Source organism: Danaus plexippus, chromosome 14 (assembly GCF_018135715.1).
Source record: "Danaus plexippus chromosome 14, MEX_DaPlex, whole genome shotgun sequence".
NCBI lineage: Eukaryota > Metazoa > Arthropoda > Insecta > Lepidoptera > Nymphalidae > Danaus > Danaus plexippus.
The window spans coordinates 548,388-567,859 of NC_083546.1; the positions used below are offsets into that span (position 1 = coordinate 548,388).

Genomic DNA, 19,472 nt, shown 5'->3' on the forward strand with positions numbered 1-19,472 from the left:
TTTATATTAGTTCACGATGTTGCAAAAATATTACATTTTTCTGCATAATATATTCAAATATTGAAAACTATTTTTATTTATTTTTAAATGCTTCTTTAAAAATCGGTTCAAATAGGTATTAATTATAATTTTGACACTGACATTAAATCTTTATGACAAATCTTGTATTTCTTTTTTTTGGTCGATCTCTGTAATCATTTTGTGATGAATTCCTCTGTGGCGATTTCACTAAGTAATTTGAAGTAAATAAACGAATATGGAAGTGTTTAACAAGTTCTACTCATCGGTTAGCAATACGGTGTCCCAGTTATCGGGAGTATTGCCGGGTAATCCAGTTACGAGAGAGTTCGAAGCGACTCAGTTTATAGCCAGTGCAGGGCCAGGTAAATCACATGTTCATTTTCATTAGTATTCCTGATACCATATAATTTTTCATTAATGCCTATTCAATACTTTTAGGCTTACTGTGGAAAGTATATAAAGGATTTAAGAAATCGACAAAACAGGAAGCATCCATTTTCGTGTTTGAAAAGAAACAATTAGAAAGATGGTCAAAAGCAGACAGAGACATCATGATAGACATTTTAAAAAGGGGTATTGTTCAATTGACAAAATTACGACACCCTCAAATACTCACAGTGCAGCACAGCCTGGAAGAAAGCAGAGAAAGTCTTGCGTTTGCCACTGAGCCCGTTTTCGCCAGCTTGGCTAACATTCTTGGTAATACTGAAAACATGCCTCATCCTTTACCAAACCACATTGTTCATTATAAGCTCTATGAAGTTGAAATTAAATACGGATTGATGCAAGTGGCAGAGGGTTTGGCATTTTTGCACAACGATGTCAAACTTCTACATCATAATATCTGTCCTGAATCTATAATAGTCAACCAGCAGGGTGCTTGGAAAATATTTGGGTTTGATTTCTGCATTGCTAACCAAAGTATGACAGGTTCGGCCCCCTTTTGGCCATTTACCGAATATTGCCAAGCGATGCATGCTCTGACTCAGCCATCATTAGATTTCTTGGCACCAGAATACATCTTATCAGCGACTCATTCCCCGGCCAGCGATATATATTCACTCGGCATGGTGATATACTCTTTGCACAGCACAGGACATAATACTCTGGGAAACATTGGCAATGAATACAGTAAATTTAAGAGATTTGTCAATGAACTAAAAACTTTATCACCTTCGAGACTGATGTGTGTTAACGAGGGCTTGAGGGAGTATGTGAAATTGATGTTGAATGTCACACCAGAGCTGCGGCCAGATCCCCATCAGTTTCTTAAGGTAAGGTGATTTTTTTTTTGTATTTGTAGGATTTAATGAACTTTGTATACAATACACTCAGTTTTACTTGTAATTATTTAAAAAATAAATAAATTACTTCATACTGTTTTCAATATCTGAATTTTTGGTATTATTTTATTACTAGGCAAATCTAACAAGATATTTATCATGTTCATAACTTTAAAACTTTATTATGTATAAATATATATTTTTTTGAGTTTTCATCCCAAATGTTTAACTTAATAAACATATCTTTATTGCTCTTTTTTATTTTAGATACCATATTTCGAAGATGTGGGTGTAAAAACTCTAAACTATTTGGATTCCATGTTCCAATGGGATAATCTGCAAAAGTCCCAGTTCTACAAGGGCCTGCCACAGATTATACAGAAAATGCCGCACCGTATTTGCATTTACCGAATCCTTCCATGTCTCACCAAAGAGTTCGTCAATCCACCGATGGTACCCTTCGTGTTGCCGAATGTTTTGCTGATAGCCGAAAATTCGTCTAAGGAAGAATACGTGAAATATATTTTGCCAGTTCTGAAACCGGTCATGCTGATTCAGGATCCAATACAAATTTTACTTATATTCATGCAAAAAATGGAGCTGCTATTAAAATTGACGCCAGGGGACGAGGTGAAGACGGAAATTCTGCCGATGTTGTACAGGGCTCTGGAATCGGACGCTCAACAGATTCAGGAGTTGTGTTTATCGGTGCTGCCAACGTTCGCCTCGCTGATCGACTACCCCGCCATGAAAAATGCTTTACTGCCTCGTATCAAGAAGCTATGTATGAGCACAAACTATATATCGGTGAGAGTGAACTGCTTGTTATGTTTGGGCAAGCTGTTGGAACATTTGGACAAGTGGCTGGTGTTGGATGAGGTCATTCCCTTCCTGCCACAGATACCGTCCCGCGAACCGGCCGTTCTCATGGGAATATTAGGTTAATCAATTTGAATATAAATTTCAAACTTCAAAACATCTACGTCAATTCACAGACTGTAAGTAATAAAGATGATTTTTTAATCAAATTATTTTTTCAGGTATATATAAATTAACGCTAGGTCACAAAAAGCTCGGCATCACGAAGGAGGTTATGGCAACCAAAGTCCTGCCGTTCCTCATACCTCTCTGTGTTGAGAACGGATTGACACTGAACCAGTTCAATGCCCTCATATCACTCGTGAAGCTCATGATATCTAAGGTAGAAAGCGAACACAGGAGTAAGCTGGAGCAACTCAACTCAATACAAAATGAATCGAAGTGAGTCATTTCATGTATTATTTTTCAACGTCCTCACACCTGAAGCCTGAGGCGTACAAAACATCTGTATTTCTAAGATGTTATAGAACATAGATATAGTTATCAAAGATTTAGTTCCGTATCTACTGTAACAACAAACACTAAATACAGAATAAACTCAGAGTGAGATATAAGACTTTCGCGTTTATTTATTGACATAAAACTAGTATTTTTCGGAATTACTACGCGTTTATGATGATTATTAATAACTTACCCGAGACGTTTCGGAGTCTCAACAGTAACCGTGATCACCGTGATCACGGTTAAAGAAAAGAAAGTATTCTGATCTCTGTTATCAAAACATTACATTTTTTTCAGAATAAAATGTATTTTTAATGTGACTCTTAATTAACAAACATGATTTATATATACACATTTTTTAGATAAGATAATGAATCCTTCGTGTCAAAGTAAAGCTTGCTCTTGACCAATTTAGGCAACTTGTTCAAAACTCCTTAAGTCCTCCACAATCGTCCGATCCCAATAAGTATATTTGCATTTAGACAAAACCATTTGTATCATGCATTAATCACAAGTCTTAAACCTCTAAGTCTTTGGTAGAGTATGTCTAGATTATTCAAACATGTGACTCAATGTTGCTAACACACAGATTTTACAAAATTTTTCAGAGTAATGGAGCACGCATTGTCCTCACCGGACTCGTTGGTGACAAACACACAACCGGATATAGATCGAATGTTCTCCGGATTAGGCATTGAGTCATTCTCATTCAATAAACCCGAGAAACATGAACCCGCCATAACAGTTCCGGAAAGAAGTTCATTGACTATTGAAGACAAACAGAGGTGAGTGCTGAGTAGTGTAGAGACATAAACACTCTTACACACTCTACATTATGATGGAAAATAAAAAAATATGTCACTACATGCTTCATAATGGTTGTGTAGTATTAACACGGTTTCTATATATTATAAATTACATTATATTAGCAGTATTTTTATTTAGAATGTACTTACATATACAAACATACAGGATCAATCATAGGCTTTTGTTTCAAAAATGTTTTTCTAATATAGTCTATATTTCTTTTCCAGAATAGCGCAGCATCAAGAGACATCTCGTAAGTTTAACAGACAAACTCCCTCAGCGATTCCAACGCCATCTATCGTCCCTCTACCGCAGCCTCCAAAGGCTGTTGACTTAACGAACACACTGTTACAGTCCAATCTCAACCAATTGACTACCAAACAGTTTCAAGCCACAAATAACTCTAATTCTATGGCTAGTATGACATCCAGTACAGCCAACACGAGCGCCCCAAATTATAATCTCAATATAGGAAGTCCCATAGGATTCGGCTATCAGAACCAATCGATGCCATTCGATAAACAACTGGCGTTACCACCAAGCACGGGTTGGACGAGCACAAACAGCGCTACCAATACAACGTTCGGAAATCAAAGTGCCAACTTCAACAACAAATGGGCGAACAATCAGAGCAATCAGAATAATATGAAGCAGGATTGGTCAGCCTTTGAGTCTCTGTTACCGAGCCAGACTAAAATAATTCTAGCAATAATAACAATGTAAAGAAGTTAAGTGACAGCGAAATGATGGATTTGTTGAGTTAATGTTTACAATATTCGTTCAGAAACTATGAAAGTGCCACTTGTTTGAGAAGGAATTAGATTTTTTTTTAACCCGCTGATAACATGATAAGTTGGGGTTATACAAAATGAATTAGTGAATAGTTGATACTATTTAATTTGAACCAAATTCTGTATAAGTCCATGTTGGCATTGTCACACTGCATACTGAAAGTTTACAGTTTATCATTCATAAATTTTCACACATTATTATTAATTATTTGTATTAACATGTGTGAATGGACAGGAAACGCGTAGTATAAAGTGCCGATACAAACCTGTGCTAGCTTAGTAATATAATTTTTTTGTAAAACACTGTATTATGGACTGATTTGAAATTTATTTATTTTTATGAAGTTATGTTTAGTGAAATCATTTGACATATCATGTGTTTAAATACAACATCAAGGCGGGGACACATCATTTATAACATTCCTATTAGTATTTTTATTTAAATTTTATTCAGGTCCGAAGCGGACATACCAATTTATGAAATCATAAAATTAAGTTTAGAAAATATATATTAATTTATTTTTGTATAATTTGATAATATAAAATATTACAAAAAAAAAAATACTTAATTATAATTTACTATCAAAAAGTATTATTATATACAGTCTAAGTTAAGATACTCGGTTGGCGATTGTTTTAATTCGAATAAAAAACATATTACTATTTAACATAAATGCAAAAATTTCATGGTATAAATGAATTATTTTACTTTACTTATACTATGTACCAGAATGGTTACGTTGCACGTCTATTGTAAGCGATCTCTTAAATAATAAATACATTTAATGGTAACTTGTTTCAATTAAATATAACGTTTGTTCCTAACACTAGATTACAATGGCGAGTGGAAAGAATTTAAATCAAACCATTGCACTATCTCCGTCTTTTAAACGACGCCGCGAAGAACACGCAACCTGTCCCCGTTTGTAGGAGACTGGCGATGAAAAAACAAGTTCTGTATTCGTAATTATAAACGAGAGACCAAATCATAATTAAAATCGCGACTATTGCATTCGCGGTTGTCATAGTGGCCGTTGTGTCAAAGTCATTGAGCGAGTTGTACAAAGGCTGCTGTAAGACACTGGAAGCGGCTGTCGCGAGACTTGCCAGTGTACACCACACAACCATGAAGCTTTTATTGGACGACAGAGTTATACCTGAAATTAAATTAGGTTATACACTAATTATTAATAATATAAATTTGACAACAATTATGAATATGCTTAATATATATATTATTATTACTTTATTTATAATTGACGAAGAATTACATAAGTCGCCTTCCAATACTTGTAATCAATTAATTCTAACATGCTTACTCTGATGCTTACCATAAAATCCAATAGCACCAATCCCACAGAACACAGTACAGAGGCGCGCCTTCTCGTTGATATTCTGTGGCAGCGCGATGATCAGAATGATGAAACAAAACGCGCCACTGTACGCTACAGCTGACGACACCGACACCTAGATTCAATGACATCTTTTACTCTGAATATAATAAAAGAAACCTGTCTTACAGACATCATAGTCTCATCTTTTGTTTGTCCTTGTTAATTTCGAACAAAAATTTTAATTTATTCTAGTATGGTTTACAAAACATAATATTTAAAAGTACACTCACCGACCATATATTCATACTCGGATTGAGTTCCCATAGCATCGGCGGGAAGAGCAACCCGAGAATTAGAATTGAGAATGTCGTGCACAGATGTAACAGTGTGTACAAATAGAAATTGAAATCGAGCAACATGTTAACAACGGTTATGAAATTCTTCTTCAAGGAGGCAGTTCGTCTAGCTGTTCCCGGAGTAACGTCTGATGTGAACACCAAACTGTTGGAAGGAGCATTCACAGTTGTTTCTCTGTATAATGGCTGCGGGTGGTGCTCTCTATCAATATTCTCCAACTCCTGATATCCGTTGATACGACTGTAGCTCGTCACGTCCAAATTACCAAAATCGGAAGAAAATCGACTTGGTGCTTCGAACATTGTACTGAAATCGGTCGAGAACCTCATTTCTCTGTTATTTTCGCGTTGCTCTACTTCTGGATCGATTATTTCTCTTGCGTTTTTGTTAGATTTAAATACTACTACGTCATTTGCATCTTCGTCTTGAACGGACACGGGGTTCTCTGATGACACCGCTGCCACTCTCGCATCAGGACTTCCTGTTGGCCTTTGATTGGATCTATCAGCACTTTGATTAGAAAAAATTACATCATCCTCGTCTTCAACTGCTCGAATCATATTATAGGTCGACCTTATAACTTTTTCTATATACACGGGTCTCGTATACGCAGCGAGGAAAAAGCAATTCTGCATCAATACAGCTCCATATATCATGACAACTACATCGGCTGTATATACAGTGCAGAGGTAGCCAACAAGCAGACATGACAATATGTTCCCAAGAGATGGTGCCATTCGTATCAGCCTCTGTGCAGTTGTGAGCTTATCTCTGAAGTAATGTGTTATAAGCACGTCAGTTTGCTGTCCGGTTAAAGCGCACCCAGCACCTAAAATATATTAATGAAAGTTTAATGTCCTTAAATAGTTTAAAATAACAGTCAACGTTACTATAAAAATCCATTTAAATAATCTATTCCAAAATCCCACACCGGTCCATCCTATATTGGCTACATGTACCTATATACATAAAGTTGTGTAATTTTGTAATAGTTAAAATAAGACTATTTTGATTTTGCCAAACGAGTTATAGAAATAAACGGACGTAATTTATGTACGAATAAAATATGAACGTTTTTTATAATGTACTTATAATAATAGTATTTATAAAATGTAACAATAGCTAATATAATATTTAAATTTGTTATTCAGTTTCCATAGCAGTTTTATGTTTCACGTGACCTTGGTTAACAATACAATGTAATTAGACATTTACAAAACAATACCATACGTTAATTGTATTGAAATAACTTACCAGCGAAAATACCAGCAAAAATATTTACTATATGATCGTTTTGGTACACATTCGTTGAATAACTAGAAAGTAGAATTCCGGCAATGGTCAAACACAGTCCAGCCAGGGCGGTAAATCTCGGCATATTAAAGATTTTCACAACAGCTCTGCACCATGACTCAAGTAACAGTCTTATCACAATCATAATAACTGGTATTAATGCTAAGTCCTGATCCCATATCTTCATTTTTTCACCCTCAGCGTGATCCTCTTCACGTATTGACTTTAATATCACCAGTCCATATAATATTATCACTGTAGGCACAGTTACATTGTATATAATTGCCGAAATAACTATCATCCAACCATATCCACCATCAGGAGGGGTGGGTCCAATCTCAGGTTGGGATGCGACGACCCTGTCCAAATGTAAATCTTCCACGCCATTTTCAATCCTCTCCCTTCGGTTATTTTGGTGTGTTGGTTCTTCCATATTATTAAGAAATAAACAATCACTTCATAAGTAATATATTCTGATCATGAGTGATGTACGATACTAGATACAAGCGTGTTATCTTATCATTATCTTTTCTTCTAATCTTTGTTCCATATATTTTGAATTCGCCGCTTTTAATTCAAAATATAATACACGATTGTAAAATATTTATATTTAAAGAAGATCAAAGATTCCTTTACAAGTGACCTAAAAATATGTATAATCCAACTTAAAAATAAATAAAGAGTATTTAAAAGCTTTTCAAAAAAATATTGTACCTGACACAGATGCCCAGTTTCTGAACGTATATATATTATACTACAAAATTCAAGAATCTATTTTTTAAACTTGTAATTTTAGTAAGGAATAGCGCTATACACGAGATGAGAGTAAGAAGAAGACAGCATGTCATTTGTTACATGAATTGAGGACACTTTCATATTTGGCCGCATAACATTCAACATGAAATCGTTAGGTCGACACCTGTGCTCGGCGCTCTAATTAGAAAATCCCCATAAATATCAATAATGCAACGGTAATTCACTATTAAATCGGATTCACAAATGTTTTCTTTACCGTGCTGTGTCACAAAATCGGCTATATATATTCACTTGTGGAAATATGTGTTGATGCCGAAGTACGAGTCAAGCATTTTAATTGCTCCGTTTCAGTGATTACATGGTGGATCATTGCAGGTTAAAGACTCATGGGTAGAGTGAGGGTGTCTGTGAACTATAACTATGGAGACTGAGAGCGTGCGGTCCGAGGTGAGCAGCCGGTCGCGGCGCAGTTCAAGACACCGACAACACACGCATAGGAGCACTCGGTATGTTTACTTAATAATCTCGAGCATGCTAGACATTCCTCCGTTATTAAACAATTTGTATTCTATTTATAATCCAACTCGACCACTTGTGAGAATTATGTCATGAATACTGTAAAAGTTAAATAGAACTGAGTAATAACGATCTGGTTAAAAATATATTCTATAACAAAGCACTTTTATGATTTCGGTTGTAATTGTAATTGTATATATTTCACGAAATTATTACAAGTACATTAAAATAAAATAAATTGCGAATATTTACCATTTTATTTCAATCTCCGAATCGTTTTAACACATCTATAGATCTACAAGCATATTTTAAATTGATATCACCAAAGTATAAGGACTGAACACCGGCCAGTTATTGATGTAGGATGTTTGTGCTTAACTAATAATTTGGATACCTCATAATGACTATTTCAATTACTTAATGATTCTTAAAATTAACCCATTCCAACTAATTACATATCAGAGTATATAATAAATATTTAAGATAAGTGATATAGATTCTTTCTTAATGTATTTCAAGGGATTTTTATGTAGAACATTTAATCAAGCCTTAAAATGATCTGTTTCGGCTTTGTATGAAGTCTTGCTAAGAGGACATTGTAATACATGAGTAAATTATGGCTATGATTCATGAAAAGCTAAATATTTGTATATACTAGTAGTTGTGTAGTTCTGTGAAACACAAAATTTATAATATGCCATTTTAATTTAATACATTTGCATCTATGTTTTGTTGAATGTATCATTTTTATTTGATTTTTCATCGAGTCCTATTTATTGTTGCGTAACAACTATATATTTTGTCTTCAGGAGTTCAAAATCTCAGAGAAAGGAGTCTGATAATATGATGGCACCGTTTCAAACCAGCGTTAATATCAATCCTGAAACAGGGAGAGACGGCCAGGAAGTTATTGAAGTGCAAATCCTACCGCAGGATGAAAACTGGGGCGAGAACACAACAGCCGTTACTGGAAATACCTCGGAAGGCTCTCAATCCATGGAAGATGTCAGCAACTGGCCCATAGAAGCCGATAGTGGCTTGGGTTTTGTGTGTTCGAGATATTTCTCAACCACAATAGCTTTAGGGTTATCATTGGTCTCCTTCGTGAGTCCGCTAGCCATGGTTGTGTTACCTAAACTGGGTTTCTTTCCAGGTTTAACCGATAACCTGGCATTGCAGCCGAGTCAGAGGATACAATTATTATCCTGTACCGCAGAATGCAAAGGTATCCTGCTGTCTTTAGCGTTTAAATTAGTTCTACTGGCGATAGGTGTGTGGGCCGTGTTCCTGAGGCCACGGAACGCGGTTCTGCCGAGGATATTCGTGTTCCGCGCCATGATGCTGGTTATTCTGGCAGTCTGTGCGTTCTCCTATTGGCTATTCTATTTCGTCCAAATAACCGAGGCCTCCAAAGCGCTGGCCGTCGGCGAAGAAGCCATGGACTATACTTCTCTGGTTTCATATTCGTCAAGTTTCTCTGACACATTGCTGTTCATACATTACGCTGCGGTCGTACTGATGGAGATAAGGCATCTGGAGCCTGTCTATTACGTCAAGGTTGTGAGAAGTCCAGATGGTGAGAGTAGATCGTACGCCATCGGACAATTGAGCATTCAAAGAGCAGCTGTTTGGGTCCTGCAGAAGTATTACACGGAGTTTCCTATATACAACCCGTACTTGGAGAAGATTCCCATATCGAAGTCCCAGAGGAAAGGGCAGGGCAGCATAAAGTTTTATGAAGTCGACTCCAATACCAACGCTCCGTCGGGACAAACGAGGTAATTACTTGCTTTGGTCGAAACACAGAATGATAAACACGATATGGATTTAAATATACGTACAAAAACACTTCCGTCAATGGTCTAGCTCGTGATAGCTCATAAATTAAAAGTACGCAGCAAAATTATATTAATTAAGGAAATCAAAAATTTCTTATATCGAGTAATCGATTGGACGATCTCTGTCTTTTTGATTATATTGACAGACAGTTATCTATTATCTTCACCAAATATAAGTAGTAAAAAACTGAAGTAGTTTTAATTTTTCATAAATTTAATAAATATGTCAGTAGTTTTGAAATGCAAAAAGATTTTATTTGTGGGAAATATACTAATATGACTACACGTTTTAGATCGGCGAGTGGTTCCGTATCGGGTCGGCGGAACTCACACAACGAGCGGTACTACGAGGAGGCAGAACGCGCTCGGAGAGTGAGGAAGCGTCGGGCTAGACTACACTCGGCGGCCGAAGACGCCTTCGCCCACGTCCGACGAGTGAGGCTCACGGCTGCTGGCGGTTAGTTGATGTGGATAAGTTAGGTTAGAGATAAGAAATTAGTTTGAGCAGATCCCTTGGTCTACTTTGCACACCGCTCGGCTGATGGGGTCTAGAGAATTTGTCCGCCGCCCATAGGACCTTTTGCTCTTGGTGAATGAGTAGCCAATAATACTTGAAGAAAGAAATCGCGGAAGAGCAGAAATAAAAGGAGAAGCCTCTTGGAGAGTCCGACAATATGGGAGAGACAATCTGCTGCACGTGAAGCGCTGCGGCTCTGATAGTAACCGATGGTGACCCTACTCATACTGAAATCTGAATATTATTTTGATAATAGGAACCGCCGCAAGCCCTAGGTCCTACTTCTAAGATATTTTTTTTTGTATTAAGTGACTGTATTAATCATTATTAGTATTCTCAAAAAGTTGACAAATATTTCAATAGAACAATTTACAATACAACATAACATTTTAAACTACCTGCGCTTGTCATCCCATACCGTCCCATACCAAACATAAAGACTGATTCGTACCATTTCTACGATCTAATACTCATTTGGCACTATTATTTCATGTTAAAAAAACTATCATATTTAAGATATGTAATATTAAAGTAAAATAATGTAACATTTTACTTCAGGTGGAGCCCTGGGGCCTCGTGAGGCGGCCCAAGCGGTATTCCCATCATTAGCGAGGGCGTTACAAAAGTACCTCCGAGCGACCAGACAACAACCAAGACATTCAGCTGAATCGGTAGGTTGAAGGAAACTGAGCACAATACGGGCTAGAAGGACAAAACAATTATTAATACTTAACATTAAAATTAGCCTATAATAATCATCACATATTATCCCCAGTACCATCACACTACCTTCATAATGCCAACTCTAAAGGACCGTTCCTTCGTTCCAGGTGTTGGCTCATTTGGCCCGCTGTCTCTCCCAAGATGCATCACCACGAGCCTTCCTCGAACCGTTTCTAGTCGAGGGACCCGTATTATCAGCAGAACAAGAGTCAAGAACTTTACAGCGCTGGGCGCTAGTCTCCGATGACCTCCTGGCACGACCTCTGGCCGACGGAGTGGAGTTCCAACTAAGACAGGGCGACGTTTCGTTGATCTGTACCATCAAGAGTCTACCGAGGTTCAGTCTATCAGAGGAAGTGGTGGATCCAAAAAGCAATAGATTCGTATTGCGGCTTAATTCAGAGACATCTGTGTGACAAGGGCCCAGGCTGGTGTGACCAGGTGTATTCTGGTATACACGAGCTGGTAACTTCCGTTCGTCTCTATACAACGTCCTAGATTGGGCCGTTGAAGGTCTAAATCTATTGGAGGCTATATGGCTGGCTATAGGTTAGGCAATTTTCCAGCTGTAGTAACTTCATTGTCAATGGTTTGAATGCTCCTCTCATAACTACTGTTGACTCAGATTTTAACCTGCAGCCTGTTCACAGACACAGTTTATTTTTTCCTTATATATACAGGAGTGTGCACAGGGCACAGAGATTTAAGTAAGCAGAACGTAAGGTCATATGATGAGATGTAAGACTTCCGCGAGCATTAATTTAAATATTAATCGGATTGCTACGCGCTTTCATAGCAGACGATGTGACTGCCCGGGATCACGGTCGCTGCAAAGTAACCGAAACGTCGGGAGTATGTAGTTTTTAAAAATAATAAAATACGGGTAGTAATCCGAAAAATATTAGTAAGATCGTATACTTTATTGAAAACGACATCACCAGTACCAGTAGTATTCTTAATTCATTAGTTAAACAACTTATGAGATAATGTTAGTGAATTAACTTATGCGCAGACTTAAGTAATTACAAAAAATATATAATATATATATATGTTTAAACGGTGCACGAGTTTTAGTTCATAATTTTTTTACAATCAACTGATTGAAGTCGAAAATGTTTCTGTTTGCTTTTGATAGATGGCGCTATCAACAAAATATATTTCTGTAGTTTCGTTTAATGTATGGGTGTATATGTGTATGTAAGGATTGTAGGTGTAATTATTTTATTTGCGTGTATGGTGTGCTCGCTCCTGCATATATTGTTATGGTTTCTGTTATCATTCAAAAATTGTGGATTCCGTATTATTTCTTATCATATAACGACATTTAATATTACCCAATGACAGTACTGTTGACGGCGCGTCACTTGGCAAGCGAAGAGATGCGCAGATTTTTTAGGTCTCATGGGTATGTTCGCGCCCGAGTACACTTGCGAGCACTTAAACTGGACCCGTTGTTTTGTTACTGTTACGAGGTTTTGTTATTGACATCAAAAGTGACCACTTTTTGTTGCTCTAAGTGTATTCGCCAAAACCTTGTCAATATACGTGCCGGCAACTGTATATACTTAAGTAAGTTTCACTTAGTAAGTCTTAATTTTTGTTGTGATAGCTTAATTTGATGTATGCGGAAGGTTAATGAAACAAAAATTAGATTAATATTTAGTGCATTGGTGCAGACATTATACATGTAACTCATATTACTTCTAAGACTGAAATACAACACCCAGCCTGTTTGATCGAACAGGAATCTCACAAGATAAGAATCTCAATTTACAAGCCATTTGTAAAAGACTTAAAAGCATTTATATTGTGTACATTTGTGTCATACAATTATTATAATAATTATTTAGGTCATGTAACAGGTGACAGCACAGATAATATATATAGTAAGTTAAATGTATGTATCTATGGTTTGAATAGTATTAGCATTGATATTAGAACATATATATATATAAATATATATTAAATTAATCATTTATAAGGACAACTTTGTTCATTACTGATTATAAACGCACAAGATTAAAAATATCACAACCGTTACTAATCATATCACACGGACTCGTGATAATGTCTCAATACTCTGATACCGGATGGCGTTACTGAATGTGTCCGTTTACAAATGTTTAATGAACGTAATGTTAAGATCATATCATTTATAAGTATTTATTAACGGAGTACTGTGTAATTGGATATTTTTAGATCTTTTTGAAGGAATCTTTAATGTTTTAAGCTAAGTAACATTACTCGTTGAGATGTAACGGCTTTCATTGTACTAAATTGACCAAAGATTCTGTCATGATAGGAATTAATTTGTGGTGGGGGTTAACAAAAACAATGATTTCGAAAATTATGCATGTTTATTCGTTAAAAAAAATATATTGTCTTTGGTAATTCTACTAGTTGTCGGTTATAGCAGTTTGTTGTACATCCGTTAGCAAACCCCCGTTTCATAGACTGATAATGTCGCATTGCTCAAGTCGCCTTGTAAAACGCCTGTGCCTGCTTACTCTAAAACATTAGACCTAATATCTAGATTATAATAAATAGTACAATGACGTGGGACGTTTTTACACCCAGTCTCCAATGACTAGAAGTAAAAATATTATACGCGGATAACATTTCAAAACATCAAAATTTTATAAAAATATATTTTCCTTTATAAAATATTTGTGACGTAATACGTATTTAGCACAAAGGCTTAGCACAAATTGTAACCGTGAAACGTTTTGTACACTTTTGTATTTTATAAATATATAAAGTGGATTTTGTTCCGTGTTTCATTTTCAGTCATGTCCTTAATATATCTATGTCCTCGTGGACATTTTTAAGCGTCTATATGTTTTGTAGACTACAGGTTATTATTATAAATAACAGGTAACCCGGCATATCCTCCGGCGGGCGCGTACATGCTGGTTAAGAAAGTGAATTTGGGTATATTACTAGGTAAGAACATAAACACCCATATAGCGACAGCTGTCAACATGACACATAGACAGATAACCGCTATAACGACACCAGTCCGACGGTTCTCTGCCGAACATGTGAAGTACTTCCGGTCGAGATCCATTATCTTAGCGTTCACTAAGATTTTTGGAGTGTAACATCTGTAAAATATGTAAATGGTTTTATTTATTTAACGGTTTTGTTAGCATAAGAATATAGTGTTTTATTATAACCGAGTGTCATTAGTAGGTATTGATTCTTTGTTATTTCCCTTTTTCAATAAATAGAAAAATGTTAGTGTACCAGAGTTCATAAAAATAAATTAAACATGAGAATAACAATTATAAGCTATGGAAAAACGATTTTCTACAGAGTCTACTCTTTGAACAAAATATATTTACTCCTACAATAAATCAACATTGTAATTGAAAAGTGATCTCAAAGATCTGTGTGTACGTCAGTATTTGTCTTTTACGAGTTTATGTGGTTTTATTACTTATTATATTAGTTTGAAGGTTGGTCAAAGGCTAAACATAATTAAACAATGAAATTTAACCAAATTTTTGGACTGCCTGTACAAGTCCTTTATAAAATACAAGAATTACTTAATGGGAATAGTCTTTATCGGTAAAATAAGCAATAGTATATTGTCTGATACAAAGATCGATGGTAAAAATTACCTTAGATGAACCGAATCCTCTGGTTGCATTTGGAACTGTTTTAACCAAATTAGATGGCAGTCACAATTCCAATAGTTTCCTTGTAAATCTAAACGTATTAATTGTCCGAAAGGCACTTCCAATCTCTTGTCTAGGGTTGTCAACCTGGATCCTCTTAAGGATAATTTTTCGAGCGTAAAGTCATCAGCATCCTCTAAGACCTCCTGGCCGAACGCCATAACGCTGAAATTGTTCAGTTTCATATTTCTTTCCAATTCCAAGCTCGTCAACGAATGCAACGAAGCGAATGCAAAATCTGGTATTTCCTTTATATTCAAATTGTTCAACTTTAATTCTTTCAGAGCTGATAAATCAGCGAAGTCTTCGCCAGCGATAATATCGATCGGGTTGTCTGATAGATCCAAGTATTCTAAAGTAAAAGGCAGTTCGAAAATGTCGTGTATGTTATTATTTGATATCGTGAGCCGCCTCAAGTCAAACGCGTCAACGAAAAAGTTTTCATGGACGTGGTCCAATTTAATGCCGCTCACTGAAAGGGACTGGATCTTGTGAGTTAGTCCGTAGCCGTTACAATCGAATAAATTATTGTCATCTAAACTCGGTCCAAGATAATTGTTGTCTAATATGATTTCCCTCAAATCCTCCAAGTGGTGGAATGTGATTTTTTCGAAGGTAGTAAATTTATTATTTGCCAAATTAAGATACTCCAGTCCTCTGATGTACCTGAACGTATCTTTGTGTAGAAATTCCAATTCGTTGTTACTCAGATCCAGCCTTTTCAACTTCTCTAGCCGCAGCGCGGAAGGCGATATTCCTTTGATTACATTATCTCTAAGTGATAGTTCGGTTAGTGTATCTGATTGCAATAATTTCGAAGTTTGCACACTAGTTATGTTGTTTCTCGATAGATCTAAAGTGTGCGTCGTGAGCGGTAACTCGTAGTCCTTATTAAGCACTGTATGATCGTAGGAACAAGTAACAATTTCGCCGAACAGATCTCTGTCACTCTTATTGTTGTGGCGACACACGCAATACTGACTCTCACACACGCTCGCGCTTTCAACCTTAAGACGGAACGCGATTAGAGCGTAAATAATGTTAATATATTTCATATTTCCGACCTGTTTGGTCTTGTCGCTGCAACACACTGTGGCAGATCGCGCCTTATCACGACAGATGGCCGCTATCAGTGATAGTTGATACAAATTCAATTGTCATTTCTTTGTTTATCGTTTGAAAGTAGGTGAATCATATCATTCGTTTACCTTCTGATTTGTACAAAAAATATGTCTGATAAGGTTACTTACGATAAAATTCTGTGTTTTTTTTATATGAATTAATAAATAAAAATATAATTAAGTTTATTAAAGTTATCTAGCTACACCCATTTGATTATAAAGAGTTATATATGACTTAATTTGTTTGCTATTTTCCTTCCGTTATATTTGTAAGTATTCATTCTTTTTAACCCTCGTCCTCGGTAGGTATAAGAAAAAGTAGATCCATATGAGTGTTACGATAAGTAACAACGTGTACAAAATCAATCCCAAGGTGACGGCCAGTTCGTAAACACCTTCACTATATCTTACAGTTTTGGGGACAGTTTGTTGAGGACACTCGAAATCGTGAGGCTTGAGATCCAAAATTCTTATACCCTTGAAGTAAGATGGTGTCGCACATCTAAAAAAAACAGTTTAAAAAGAAAAATAATTAAAAAACAATTTTCTGTATTATTATTACTTGTATGCTATACGTATCTAATGCTCAATATCTGTTAAAGCACCAAAAAATTAATATTCTTTTTTTATTAATTGCGCTTATCTAAGGTTTTAGATTTGAAAGAATATTTTTCGAGAATCACTCGTAACGTAGGCCATATTTTTTAAGAATAACGGTAGGTACAAGCTACTTAGAGTTAAATAGGTCGGAAGAAAAGATGATAAACTGTTTTAACTACAAAAGACATGGCGGAGTGCTGCTAGTTCAACAACAAAATGCGCGCTCAGCTACTAGCTTAAGCACGTCACACGAGCGAGGCCGTTTTATGAACATATTGCAACACCAACATGAGGTCATCTGTATTGTAAATCTGAAACACTAATTACGTGATCTCACGAATCCTCCATTTGTAAAGGAATGCGACAAAAGCCGTTTAATAGATAAGACACAATCTTTGTACGTTAAAACGATTATTTTAATTAATTTTATTATTTAATGAAAAATGTTTTCTACGTGAACACGACTTGTTACAGCGTCATTAGTTTGAGATACATTTTAGAAAACAAATAGTCTGTTAGGGCTTACTTGAGTTCTTGGCTTAATATCAGAGGTATGTTGAGTTTCAGGAACCAAGATATTCGACAGTCGCAGTGCCAAGGATTGTCTTGTAGATCCAACACCTCCAAGTGTTTGAACAGGACCCAAAGCCTTTCATCCAATGAGGATAAATTTGAACTCCTCATAGATAATTTACGTGTTATGAAATCATAATCGTCCCTCAGAATATTGGAACCGAATGCTAAATGAGAAAAATTGCTTAAATGTCTATTACTCTCCATTTCTATTTCATTGAATAATCCCAAAAGTCCATTCATTGAGATCTCTTTTATTTTCAAATTGTTTATCTTGAAAACCGAAATAATCGGTGGATATGTCTGATCGAATTCAAGCACTTCGATGGGATTGTCAGACAAGTCTAGGTGCAATAATTGTTTAAAATAAGGTATTGTTGTTATATTGTTTCCTGATAGGCTCAGATTTGAGAGCTTGTCGGCTTGCAAAAAATACTCTCTCCTCACATCTTGTAGATTTATTTTATTTAAAGATATACTTTGTATTGCATTAGTAAGCCCACAACCGTTAGGATCGAAGAGAGACGTGTCGAGCAGATCTCTGCCAATGTTATTACCGTCTAGGATAATTTCTTTCAAATTCACTAAAGGGTGGAAGTCGAGGCGTGATATTTGGGTGAATTTATTATTGGCCAGATTGAGGGATTCCAATTTAAGTAATTCAACGAACACTCCCGGCTGTATGACCTGTAGTTCGTTGTCGCTCAGATCCAACCTCTTTAGTTGCGGTAGTTGAAGCGAGGAAGGTTTTATATCGATAATATGATTAAAACTCAATAATAATTCCTCTAATGTATCTGATTTGAGCAATTCTGATGGTTGTAGGATTGTTATATTACTTTTAGACAGAATCAGTGTAATCGTATTGTTTGGTAAGGATCGGTTCGAGGCTAGAGCTTTGTTACCGAAAGCGCACTGAACGGTTGTATTGCGTACATTGTCATCACATTCACAGTAATCATACTCACAGACGTTCGCACTCACGACAAAGACAAAAACGAATAAAACAATGAATTTATAATACATTTTGTCTAAGCGAAGATTCATATTGATGTCATTGTTTTAATATTCTAATGTTGTTGAACATTACGTAATATGTCGGCTGTGACTCTGTTTTGTCGACTTCTGTCGTAAATTGCATTATTTTCATTGGCTGTTATTTTATGTCAAATGACGGAAACGAGATAACGGACGTTAAGTGTCAGTTTATGTGGAATAAACATTTATTTACTATAAACATATAATTATATTCATACAACATTAGTCTTAGTTTTACATTTTTTATATAGTATAGGTATATCTCATATGTTTGCATTTAATTGAATTTTTATTTAATGAGATCCAAGATTTTCGCGAGTTTTATTCATTTAAATGAAACTAGTATTTTTCGGATAAACTACGCGTGATTTATTTTTGTAAAAAACTACATACTGATCACCGTGATCACGGTTACTTAAAAGTAACTGAAACGTCGGGAGTATGTAGTTTTTTACAAAAATAAATCACTCGTAGTTTATCCGAAAAATAGTAGTTTCATTTTAATGAATTTTTATTGTTTTAGATACCAACATATGTATTTCGTATTTGTGACTTCAGTCGAGACTGTAAAATTTTATTCCATTCCTAAGTTAATTCCGGATCGTGTCTCCTCCATTCTACACGACACTGGCAGAATATACTGTGCACGTCTTTGTACGGATGAAAGCCATATTGTTAAAAAAAAAAGAAATATATAGCGTGTCCCAGAAGTCCTTTGATATTAAAATTTAATTTTCAATTATATATAGATACTGATGCTACCAGTGGACTTGATTTCGTGTGTAAAATGATGAAACGCTTCGCTTCCTTCAACGTGTTAGTATCTGATGAGGCTCACTTTCACTTCACAGGTCATGTTAATAGCACAAGCAAGCACAAGTGCATCGACGTCAAAAGGGAAGTG

At 35.8% G+C, this 19,472-nt stretch overlaps 5 protein-coding genes across 6 annotated transcripts; 2 read left to right on the plus strand and 3 right to left on the minus strand.

The window, feature by feature from the left end:
* The first annotated feature begins 148 nt into the window (after nt 1-148).
* LOC116769828 (SCY1-like protein 2) lies at nt 149-5,014 on the plus strand. Its single transcript, XM_032661023.2, has 6 exons — nt 149-383; nt 460-1,295; nt 1,572-2,244; nt 2,345-2,564; nt 3,233-3,409; nt 3,659-5,014. Exons 1-6 carry the CDS (start codon nt 257-259, stop codon nt 4,152-4,154), a joined length of 2,529 nt encoding a protein of 842 aa, XP_032516914.2. The 5' UTR covers nt 149-256; the 3' UTR covers nt 4,155-5,014.
* LOC116769436 (uncharacterized) lies at nt 4,529-8,151 on the minus strand. The gene is made up of 4 exons (XM_061522603.1): nt 7,168-8,151; nt 5,847-6,742; nt 5,554-5,689; nt 4,529-5,379 (listed from the first exon to the last, which is right to left on the minus strand). Exons 1-4 carry the CDS (start codon nt 7,637-7,639, stop codon nt 5,096-5,098), a joined length of 1,788 nt encoding a protein of 595 aa, XP_061378587.1. The 5' UTR covers nt 7,640-8,151; the 3' UTR covers nt 4,529-5,095.
* LOC116769427 (vang-like protein 1) lies at nt 8,108-14,324 on the plus strand. 2 transcript variants are annotated; one of them, XM_032660516.2, is made up of 6 exons: nt 8,108-8,177; nt 8,314-8,468; nt 9,288-10,256; nt 10,610-10,773; nt 11,392-11,504; nt 11,664-14,324. In XM_032660516.2, exons 2-6 carry the CDS (start codon nt 8,383-8,385, stop codon nt 11,970-11,972), a joined length of 1,641 nt encoding a protein of 546 aa, XP_032516407.1. In that variant the 5' UTR covers nt 8,108-8,177; nt 8,314-8,382; the 3' UTR covers nt 11,973-14,324. The 2 variants fall into 2 exon arrangements, with proteins under 2 accessions (XP_032516407.1, XP_061378588.1); XM_061522604.1 differs by having other exon boundaries at nt 8,141-8,279; nt 8,338-8,468.
* LOC116769428 (slit homolog 1 protein) lies at nt 13,895-16,291 on the minus strand. The gene is made up of 2 exons (XM_032660518.2): nt 15,180-16,291; nt 13,895-14,660 (listed from the first exon to the last, which is right to left on the minus strand). Exons 1-2 carry the CDS (start codon nt 16,289-16,291, stop codon nt 14,405-14,407), a joined length of 1,368 nt encoding a protein of 455 aa, XP_032516409.2. The 3' UTR covers nt 13,895-14,404.
* Nucleotides 16,292-16,605: 314 nt separating this feature from the next.
* LOC133319169 (leucine-rich repeat and immunoglobulin-like domain-containing nogo receptor-interacting protein 1-B) lies at nt 16,606-18,657 on the minus strand. Its single transcript, XM_061522605.1, has 2 exons — nt 17,484-18,657; nt 16,606-16,859 (listed from the first exon to the last, which is right to left on the minus strand). The coding sequence occupies exons 1-2, from the start codon at nt 18,575-18,577 to the stop codon at nt 16,619-16,621; spliced, it is 1,335 nt and encodes a 444-aa protein (XP_061378589.1). The 5' UTR covers nt 18,578-18,657; the 3' UTR covers nt 16,606-16,618.
* Nucleotides 18,658-19,472: the final 815 nt, after the last annotated feature.